This window comes from Trypanosoma brucei, chromosome 8 (assembly GCF_000002445.2).
Source record: "Trypanosoma brucei brucei TREU927 chromosome 8, complete sequence".
In the NCBI taxonomy this organism is placed as follows: domain Eukaryota; phylum Euglenozoa; class Kinetoplastea; order Trypanosomatida; family Trypanosomatidae; genus Trypanosoma; species Trypanosoma brucei.
The window spans coordinates 2,470,256-2,481,190 of NC_007281.1; the positions used below are offsets into that span (position 1 = coordinate 2,470,256).

The 10,935-nt window shown below is 43.5% G+C and overlaps 3 protein-coding genes across 3 annotated transcripts, besides 13 other annotated features; all 3 read left to right on the forward strand.

Moving 5' to 3' along the window:
- Positions 1-10,935: part of a sequence feature (sequence corresponds to BAC RPCI93-28A12) that runs on past the window's edge.
- Positions 59-185: a sequence feature (A-rich).
- Positions 262-1,104, forward strand: Tb927.8.8340 (hypothetical protein, conserved; the record flags this gene model as incomplete). Its single annotated transcript, XM_842564.1, has 1 exon — positions 262-1,104. One exon carries the CDS (start codon positions 262-264, stop codon positions 1,102-1,104), a length of 843 nt encoding a protein of 280 aa, XP_847657.1.
- Positions 1,386-1,426: a sequence feature (T-rich).
- Positions 1,751-1,825: a sequence feature (T-rich).
- Positions 2,007-2,031: a microsatellite.
- Positions 2,064-2,087: a sequence feature (AT_rich).
- Positions 2,206-2,244: a sequence feature (AT_rich).
- Positions 2,429-2,452: a microsatellite.
- Positions 2,536-2,562: a sequence feature (AT_rich).
- Tb927.8.8350 (mitotic centromere-associated kinesin (MCAK), putative) lies at positions 2,972-5,278 on the forward strand (the record flags this gene model as incomplete). Its single annotated transcript, XM_842565.1, has 1 exon — positions 2,972-5,278. The coding sequence occupies one exon, from the start codon at positions 2,972-2,974 to the stop codon at positions 5,276-5,278; it is 2,307 nt and encodes a 768-aa protein (XP_847658.1).
- Positions 6,127-6,157: a sequence feature (AT_rich).
- Positions 6,368-6,396: a microsatellite.
- Positions 6,616-6,642: a sequence feature (AT_rich).
- Positions 8,247-8,280: a microsatellite.
- On the forward strand, positions 9,425-10,935 carry Tb927.8.8360 (receptor-type adenylate cyclase GRESAG 4, putative; the record flags this gene model as incomplete). Its single annotated transcript, XM_842566.1, has 1 exon — positions 9,425-10,935. A coding segment is annotated over one exon (1,511 nt), but the record flags the coding sequence as incomplete, so codon positions are not given.

A 10,935-nucleotide genomic window follows, 5' to 3' on the forward strand; every position in this document is an offset into this window, starting at 1 on the left:
ATTTTTATACGTCCGTGAGCAGACAGGGAGTAGGAAAGGAAACGAAACCCCATATACGAAAAAAAAAAAATAACTGAGGAAAAGGAATAAGAATAAGAATAAGAAAAGAAAAAGAAAGGGAAGAACAAATAAAAAAAAAGATAATAATAATAGTAATAAAGGGAACAAAAAAAAAAAAAAGAAAACTGGTTCATTTTTTTACTCCAATTGCTGCATCGTTATCTTTTTCTTTCCGATAGAAAAAAAACAAAAGAACCCAAAATGACTTCCTCTTCTTTTCTAGAGGAACTTGGCCCCGTAGCGGTTTCCCATCGGAATGAGTTGGAGGAGGTGAAGCGTCAGTTGGGTATTGAAAGGAATGAATTGGACTGTTGGATTTATGCTTTTCTGGAGAACAAAAAGTTTGATATCAAAGAAACTGTGGCAAAATTGCAGCGGCGCTTTGCAATGGAAGTGAGTGAAATGGCCAAATATGAAGTAACGGAAAGCATGCGCTCGTCTCTTCGTTCCGGCATTATTCAAGCAATTGGGGAGGATAAATGTGGTCGTACCGTATTTTACGTCACAGTCAGTAGAGATACAAGTTCAGAAGGTACTCGTGAAGAGAAGAAACGGACATTTGACTTGATAGTGAGTTATGGAACACGGTTACGAGCGGATAACAAACGGTGCCAAATGGTACTGCTCGTGAATTATGAGAACGCAAGTATGTTAAGTAACGTGGACATGTCGCTTCAGATGGATGTTGCGACGCGCGTGTCCAAATTTTTTCCAGGATGCATCAGTAAAGTCCTGCTGTGCAATATGGGCTCAATTTTGTGTACGTTTATGAAGCCGGTGTTGGGAACCATGCCGGCTTCTTTTTCCGATACCATTTCGTTATTTTCTTCAAATGATGTGACTAATGGTTCGTTACTTGAATATATCGACAAGAGCGTCCTTCCCGTACAACTTGGCGGGACAAACGACTGTGATGATCAGGTGCATTGGGACCGTTACGCGGATATTATTGAGAATTATTACCGTGATATGAGGATCGCTATTGTGGAGCGAGGGCTAAAGGTGAAGGATTGGGAGTTGGAGTGCCTTTCTGCTAATGAATAAATAAATGTTGTAATGAAGGTAAATATAAATGTAATGTGTTCCATTCGCTTCTCATAGGAGGAAGAGAGAAATGGTGATATTTTTGTGTTTCTTTTCTTTTGTTTCATGAATGTGCGTAACATTTCATTTATGCAAGGGACATTTCACGCCGACTTCTCCTCGTGTGCCACACACACACACACACACTTGTTTTTTATACACGCGTATCCCCGTGCGTTTAGTTGTGTCCATCTTTTTTTTTTTTTATCTTGCTCCAAAAGTATTTTTATACTCCATGCGTGTGTGTCTGCATTTGTCCTTGTTTTTGTTTTTATTGTTATTTGAGTGTGCATGTTATTGAAGACCGCATGCATCCACTTTTCATGCTCCTGCAGCACATATTTTGTGTTAGCCCTTCTGTAATATTAATAATTACGCATATTGCGTCAAAAAGGGAGCCGATTTGTTTGGTGCATTCTTTTTTTTTTGTATTTATTCATTTTTGTGCGGTTGTAGAGGCTCACTTCTGTGCAAAGGAAATTTAAAAGATGGAGGAAGTTAGTCTTTTTTTCTGTATTTCTAGTTCCACTGTTTTTGCGGTTCCATTCAACAAGAAGAGGAAAATTAAAGAAAAGATACGCCCACCTTCTACATGCAGGTATTTAAATTTTTTTCATTTTTCTTTCTTTTTGTTTTGCTGTTTTTTTTCTTTTTATCCCCTCTCTCTTTTCTTTTTTTTTTTCTGGCGATTAATTTTCATGCAATTTACATGCAGTTTTTGACAATTTTTTTTTGTTGTTATGTTTTTGTTACATGTTCTTTCCTTTACTTTTTTTTTTCCATCATTTGCTTTTGGAATGCAGCGTCTTTACCACCTGCACTGCGGGGCAGATGGTTTGAAACGCTGGAAGCGAAGGAGGACAAAAACAAAACAAAACAAAACAAAACGACAAAACTCACCCACATAAACGGTTGGCTTGTTAAAATTTTATTTATAATTTTAAGTGGGTATCGAAATATGTTTCGTTATGAATAGTTCATCAACAACCATTTATTACGAGTGATTGTATTGCCGCAGGGCCTTCATCATCGCCATTTTACTAATTGTCTTTCTTCCCCCCCATTTTTTTTTTTAAAAGAAAAAGTTTTTAAAAAAATTTTCTTGTAGTTGCATGTGTGTTTGCATTTGTGTTGTTTCCCACTCCTTTTCGTTGCTTTTACATGAAGTTTTTAGTCATATCACTTGTTATTTGGGGAAATTGGGAGAGAGGTACAAAAGGCAAATGGGAATATATGAGGCGTGTACGTTTTTGTGTTTATATTATAATTGTAATAATGATAATAATTGTTGTTGTTGTTGTTCTTGTTGCGCGGTGAAACCTCATCAGATATATAATGGAGGGACGGTAAAGATTGGCAGGTGCGAGTAAGTGGTAAATGCAGGGCGAGAGGAAAATAAAAATATATTTAAAAAAAAATGATTCGGAAGGTGCATGTGTAAATAGCCTCGTTTTTAGTCATTCGCTATTACTGCTCTGAAAACGGGGGTGGACTTCTCCCACTCGTCACCAGCTGTGTTTTTTATATATAATTTACTAACAATTGAATTTGTTTCGTCGTTTATTGTTTCATCTTCTCTTTTAATTTTTGTTACTTGTGCCTCAAATATCGTGTTTTAGTGACTTTGCTCTACATTTAGAAGCGTTGGGGGAGGAAAGTAATACGGCAGGCAACGACGTGTTGCCACGAAAGCTTCTAAGAGGAAAAAAAGAAGGTGTGTAGGCAAAAAAAAAAAAGAAAAGAGTGTGTGTGTGAGGGAAGTGCCTTGCGCTAAGTAAGTGACTCAAAGGGGCTTTACACTGAAAAGCGCGTTAACTTTCACGCCCATATGCAGAAAAGTATACAAGATGAAGTGCGGTTTAGTTCTTCACCCCGGGTCTTAAGGTCAGCTAGTCGTGACACCCATAAGGAAATGGAGGAACTTCCTAATGCATCGTCACCTCTTCTTATGCGGCGTGTGGCATCGTTAGACGCACTTCCACCTCGACCTTCCTCGCGTCATCCCCGCAGTGAAGGCGATAGCGTTCCATCAGTGCTGAATCCCAACCGACAGCTGGAGGATTTATCGCGTGATACGCAGCTACTCAATGCATATGGTGGTTCAGACAGCATGCCCGGTATTAATAAGATACCCGTGAAGTCATTTCAACAACATCTGCAGGGAAGGCAATTCCACTTCGCAAAGCATCGGCTTCCTCAACTCAGTAATGTTCAATCAGCTCGGAGTGTTTCGACACCTGCGCGAAAGGGACGACAGTCACCGCGGTGTCGTTACAATGCACTTCCAGCTTTATCTTCAAGCCCACCTCGCACACGTCGTGGCGCTTCGTTTGCACGCCCATATCCCAACAAACCGGGGACGCCGCAGTCCTCTCGTGCTCCCCCCAGACGAGCCTCAGCACGGCCCATTGCATCTCCTTCTTCTCCATTGGCTGCACCGCTACATCGCGCAGATTCCGTCATCCCTGCAGCAGTTGCTGAAGATTCCTCAGCAGACGGTAAACAATCTGCGGTGGCGCGAACACGTGGCGGTCGCATACGCGTTGTTGTGCGTAAGCGGCCGTTGCCTCCGGATGAAGAGGGCTGTGATTGTGTTTCTATGGACCCACCTAATGTGAAGGTTGCGGTGCGGAAGCAGCGTGTGGACCTTACGGAGTATGCGGATGTGAATGACTTTACCTTTGATGACGCTTTCGGTGAGGATAAACACAATGAACATGTGTTCGATTCGTGTTGTAAGGAACTTCTAGAGACAACGTTGCAAGGTGGTAGTGCCTCATGTTTCGCATACGGCCAAACAGGAAGTGGCAAAACGCATACAATGCTTGGTAACAGCGGAGAGCGTGGCCTTTATATATTAGCCGCCGCCGCTATTTTTAGTTCGTTAGAGAAGGATCAGGAGGTGTATGCCTCGCTCTATGAAATTTACTGTAATTCGCTGTTTGACTTGCTCAACAATCGTTCACCCGTCGTAGTGCGTGAGGATCATAACCGCCGTATGCATATAACAGGCCTTACGTGGCATGCCGTTACGTCGGCTGAGGAACTTCAGCTACTGATCAACAGTGGAGCTGACCGGCGGAGCACCGGAAGCACAACTGCTAATGAGCGTTCCAGCCGTTCCCACGCAGTGCTCACCATTCAGGTTAGGGATCGCGAGGACAACAGGTTCTGTGGCACGCTTAACCTTGTGGATCTAGCAGGTAGCGAACGCGCGGCCGATACCGCCACTAATGATCGTCAGACACGGCAGGAAGGTGCGGAAATTAATAAATCGTTACTCGCCCTCAAGGAGTGCATCCGTGCGTTAGACGAAAAGAAGAAGCATGTTCCCTTCCGTGGGTCGAAGTTGACGGAGATTCTACGGGACAGCTTCATTGGAAATAGTCGTACAGTTATGATTGCCAACATATCGGCATCGTCACAAAACTACGAGCACACCCTCAACACACTGCGATATGCCTTTCGCGTGAAGGGTTTAAGTGTTGTCAATTTTGAACCGAGTCGTGCCCGCAATGCACCGCGGCCGCTGAAACCGGTTGTTTCTGACATGAATCCCACGCAAGGAGTTCCTCAGGTAAATGCCGGCCCTTTGAAAACAACACCGGGGCGGTGGCGTTCGGTCTCATCTAATGCCTTTTTAGCTAACAGGCGTAACGTCTCCTCGGGAAACGCACTTGTACAACAGCGTAACCATGTTACCAGCAGTCCTTTGCGTAGTAATAACACTCAGGGAGCAAATATTGCTTCGGGAGCTGGCGAGAATAATTTCGCTGTTTATGTTCGTCAAATAGCCGGAGAAGTGGTGGGGAATATTATTCCACAGTTAAGGGCGGATGGGGGTCGTGATTCCTCGCTTCCATCAAACAGTGATTACCTGCAAGAGGAGGGCTCCGGTGTTTCTTTTAACGATGAATTGATAAGGCAGTTAGAAGATCGTGTTGTTGCAAGGATGAAATTGGATGTGATAAGGTTGGTTAGGGATACAATGCTGAGGAGGGAGCGTGCTATTTCAAAGTTGCGTAGTGAAAACACGATGTTGAGCAAACTTAATGGGGCGTTAGAAAGGCGTGCCGCGGAGTGTGCGCACTGTAGAGGGCAGAACACACGTCAAATACAACAGCAACAAAACTAGACACAATGCAACATCAACCGAACAGGGCACTGCGCAGCGAAGGTCAAGTGGAGACCGGTAGCTAGCAGTTTTACGTGTCAGTAACTAAAAAATATATTTATCACCGTCATTCCTTAGCTTGAAGGGGGAAAGTATGACGTTTTCATCCCCCATTTTCTGCTGTTTTTCGAGGTAAGTGCACTTCCCCTCTCTGATTTTCTTTTTCTTTTTCTTCTTTGATGTAACATTTTCTCCAACATCTTCCCACCATCCTAACAATAATTCCAATGTCGGGATGTGTGTACGTATACTTGTATGTGTGGGGGAATGAGGAGAATGACGGGAGCGTGCGATGCGTATCATTGCACCAATTTTTTTTTTTTTTTTTGCAGTGAGGCGTGTCATGAATGGAAGTTTAAAGAGGAAAGAGGGAGTAATCCGATGGAACGTAATCAACAGTATAGATGCTGGTGGTTGTGGTTGTGGCAGTGGGTGAATTATATTCTTTTTGCATAGAACCCATTGGGCCGCTGATATATCGACTGTACAAGAGGGATATGCAAGAGGTATTTAGAGGAGGGATAGAGGGAAAGGACGAGTTGAAAAAAGAAAAAAAGAAAAATAAGGGGGAAAAATAAATAGTGAGACCAAACATTGTTTTGTTTTGTTTTTTTTACAGTTGATATTGTGGACGCAAACATATTTGCATGTGTATGGGGGTTTGTAAACCACTGCGTCAAGTTTAACGACATTTCGGGACGTTAAGGAGGAGCGATGCATGTGTAAAAGGGAAGGAAAGAGCTGTGAAAGTGTTTTTGTTCATTTGTTTTCAAGACATTTACCACATTTTAGGGGGTGATGTCGTAGCGTATTATAAAATGTAAATAAATAATAAAAAAAGGAAAAGGAAAAGGAAAATGGGAATGAAGGGACTGTGATGGAAAGATTATTCCTGCAGCAGAAGCTACTGGTGTCTGATTTTAGGTGGGTACGTCCACGTGGTTTTTATTTTAACTATAGTGACGCTACCTCTCTTTCCGCTTAAGTTTTTATCTTTGCTTTTCTTTTGTACATGGCGCTGACGCTGACGCTGACAGTGACGCAAGTATGTTTTCTTTTCTTTTCTTTTTTTTCATTTCATGTTCCCACCTTGCATTATACGGAAGTGAACATGTGTCGTTACTTTTCTTTCGTATGTTCGTGCGTGCAGCCTTGTAAATACTATTCTGTTAACGCACAACACTTCCCAAACCTGAAGGAGGCGCAGCACAACAACATAAGTCTTGTCGAGGAGTATCAACAGCTTTTATTATCACGATTGATTATAAGTTATCAACTTTTCTCGCGTATTTCTGCTCATTTATAATAATAATAATTATTATTAACATCTCCTCACGCTCTGTCACCTCGTGTGTTTCTTTTCTCTCTTTTTTTTTCCCCTTCTTTCGAATGTTCGTTATTCTTTGGCGCACGGTTTACCCTTCACCACCGCGGAGGTTTGTTTGGTTGTTTTTTGATCACTTTTGTTAATGCATTTGGGTGAAGGGATGTCAGTATCATTTTTGCTGCGGCTTAATTTTTTCTTGCCCCTCTCTTTTTCCCCTCAAAAAAAAAAAAAAAATAACATTAATTCTCCAACGCCGCTTCTAAAGGTGTTATCACAGTCATTTCATGTGCTTGCAACCGACCTTTTAATTGGGGGTGCGTGTTGCAGTTCCTTCTTGGGATTGCACGGCTTTATGAGGCCGAAAAGTATACTTATCCTCATTTCATTTGCACTTAACACATGCCGCTGCTTTGCATGCATTCGTTCTTCGAAACGGTTTGTTGTGTCAGGAGTTTTTTTTTGTTTTTTTTCTTCTTCTCGTGCTTCTAATTTTCTCCTCTTTTATAATGTTACTGTACATTGAAACAATCACACGCAATCAATCCCGTCCTTTTTTTTTTCTTTCCATACCTTCCACTGCGGCTTGAGATGCTTTCATTAATTGGCGATGTTTTACCATGTATATTTTATTGCCATCTTCACTGTTTTAGCACACACTTTACTTCTCACTATCTCCTTTTTTTTTTTGTCGCTCCTCGCTTTAGTTGGAAATGGTACAAACCCCTTAAGATGTGAAATACAACTAAAAAAAATCTTTTTTTCTTTAGTGATTCATTGAATTTCTTTAGCCTAACAGGCATGCGGCTGCGCATCGCACCTTTTACCACCGCCTCCCCCACACTTATTGTTTACAGCAGTACTTCCGCCACGAAACACGCGATGTTTATTTAATGTCTTCATTTCGACACAACATATAACTTCACATGGAAAATGGGTTAATGTTTCACTGGCTCATAATGAGGTAGCAAAGTTATGGATTATTGTACTAACAGTAAAGTTAATAAATGAAGATCCAAAAGACGACAGAAGAGGCTTGCATTTCTGTTAGGGAAATGCATGAAAATGTTCGGTTTCTTTTATTCCCTGAAGAACAACAACTGGCGCTGCGGGCTTTACTAAAATCCAGCGAAGGATGATGTTTGATGCCGGTCGGTAAGAACATTAATGAAGGAAAGAGAAGGTGGCTTTATTATGCGTGTACGCTCGTTAATTTTCTCTTTTTTATTTTTTATTTATCGGAGCGGGAGGTTACTTCGGGAATTTTGGCCTCTTTTTTTTTCCCCGTAATTGCAGCGGCACGAATTGATGAGCTCTCGACCACATATATGCTCTTTAAAGTGAGTGAAGCTGAGGGAAGGGGAGGGGGAGGGAGTGAGTCAAAAAAAAAAAAAAAGGAAAATTCACACCATTGTGCGAAAAGTGTGATGTTGAGAGCGGAGGGTAATGATAAGTTGTTGAGAGTTTAATTAAGGCCCCTTGTTGTCAACCCTACACAAAATTACAAACCTCCTCTATTCCCGTAATTTTTATTTATTTACGGTATCTGTATAAAATGTACTCATTTTTATGTGCGCAATGCCGTATGTCCCACAGTTACCCTTGTTTATTTTTATTTTTATATTTATCCATTTATTTTGCGTTGTTTCCCCGTTTCCTTCTTGCTGGAGGGAAGGCTCTGTCCTGTTGCTAACAATGGCGCCGAGTAGTGCCTCTTCATGAGAACAACACAACTACCAGCAGAGGAGGGAGAATAATAATAACAAATTAATTCGCATCACTCTCTACATATACCGCCGGTAGCAGCACTGCGGCACTTGGAGATTTGGAAGGTGACACAAATGAATAATGCCGGGTGTTAGATAAAACAACTTCCCATGTATGTAATGTGACGGAAAAGAGGCACAACATGTTGTTAATAGGATTTTGACGTTTGGAAAACGACCCACTTCCTTTTACTTGTAAAATGATGTTCTGCTTCCACTTAAATCTTTTCGTTCCGCCACCGTTACACGGTGTATACTAGCGGTGCATTATTCACTAATTACTATGAGTTCACCAACGTTGCCGCGCAAACACATTTTTATCGTTGTAGGTTTTTTTTTTGTGGGTGGGAGGCTGCAAGGTTTTCTTTTCGGGTTATGCGCGTAATTCCGGGATACCTTCAATTTTTGCCTACGCAACATCCGTTAGTGAAGTGACTGCCCCTGTCAACCTTCAGTTGCAGGTCAAAAGGCGTGACTCCGCGTAATTTACCCTCCGTTTCTTTAGCTGTGACGACAATGAAGGACACCACTCGGTTGAAATGGAAGCATGTGTTTGTGTGAGTGCCTTTCATTTCTTCGTAACTCATGCGGCAGCGTCGACTTTTTTAAGGGCACGCAAAAAAGTATATGGGGTTGCTCGAAAATATGAACGACATAGCGGACGGTTTCCATTATTTCCCTCTTTACAACCACTGAATCCAATAGACCAGGCCGCAACCTACTCTACACACTGCATTAACAAAGCAGGCGTCGTTATGATTATTCAGCATGTGGGGATACGAATTGCACTGAAAGGGAGGATGGGGAGGGAGGAAGGAGACATGAACATCATGTGACATCTTCATTTTGGGATGTTAGTTATTTATTCCTGACTGGGAGAATGCGCGAAATAACGTTGTGTGTGGTGTGGTGTGGTGGCCCACTAACTCACTAACTCACTCACTCTTCCTCCCACTTCTTATGTCTCTCGAAACTTTCTCCAAGACAATATATTTCCTCGACTAAGGTAAAATAAGCATGGCTTCCGTCGGTCAGTCGACCGGATTCGGCGGATTCGCTGGCGTCATCACCGGCAGGCATATCACCACATATTCCACTGGGGGCACCATGAGGCGCCGACCACCCGCCATCACTTTTTTTTTAATACCGCTACTGTTGGTGTTGCCACACATCGTGAGACCACTCGCTGCAAAGAAAAGCATAAAAGTAAAGGTTTATAATTTGCTTTTCACTAACCGAGCGCCGCGCCGGTCAATTGAGACTATGGGGGCCGGCCTGAACGCATCGTTTGCTGCTCGTCACTGGGCCACTGCGGAGAACGTCACCGTGGAGATCATTCCGCCACCTTCCCGTTCGGTTTCCACATTGAAGTTACTGGAAGCCGCCGCCGATCAGAATAAAGGTGAATTTTTCGTTGTAGTTGGGCCAATGGGCGATACTCGAACGTTGGCAGTGCTTCCACTGCTGCGGCGGGAGGACTTGGTTGCATTTGCGCCTCTTACCGGATCGAGTGCTGTTCGCGGGTGGGACCCTCACTTCTATTTTTTAACCCCCGCGCCCAACGCTGAGCTCATCGCCCTCCTCCGGTACGCGATAAACCGCCTTCGTTTGCTTCGGGTTGGATTTATGTACCTTCAGGGTGTGCACTTCGGTGACAGGGAATATCAAGAGACCCTGAAGCTCATGACCCGTATGGGCAGAAGGTTGTGCGGGGTTTTTACCAAGATGCATGCAGCCACCGTAATGAGAGCCGATGAAGAGTTTGATTCGCTCTGGGAGGAATTTGTGATGACGCATCCGCAGGGGGTCATCGTGTTCACTCCCCCGATCCGTGAGGCGTTGAAGTTTGTAAGGAGGGTTGCGATGGATGCCCGCACGCGTGGTGTGTACGTGTTGGCTCCTTCGGCGATGCAATTCGTTATCGGTGCAACCTGGCGCACTGCAGTGGAAGAAGCTGCGGTCCCATATATTCCCGATAGGGTTATTGTGGCTGCGCCGAACCCGCTTGCAAGCGAAACGAAATACCACGCGGTACGGCGCTTCCAGGAGGATGCGAGGTCATACCTGCGTTATCATCCTGGCGTAACCGCGTTCAATGCTTCGGACGATTTTGATCACGATGATGCGGATGGAGCGCTTATGGTTTCTGGATGGGTTATAGGGGAGGTGCTATCGCAAGCGCTGAGTAGCCGTACGTGGTTGGAAAGTAGGGAGGCGTTCATTAAGTCATTGTACAACCAGCGTCGGTACGTTGTCGATGATCTCGTGTTTGGTAACTTCGGTGGTGAGTGCCATGGTATGGCGGGAGAGCGGGGTGCGTCGTGTTTATGTAACCAAGGTGGAAATGTTGTTTACATGAATTCTTTAGGTGATGACCATCGGATGATTCCACTAAGGGACGGCATAACAGTATTCAACATTGACCAATGTTCAACCAGTGGCGTGAAGATGCCCACCCCCCTCATTGTCGTAGTTGTACTTGTGGTAGATGATTCCGCCGCCGTAAGTGCATTTTTTTCATTGGTTAT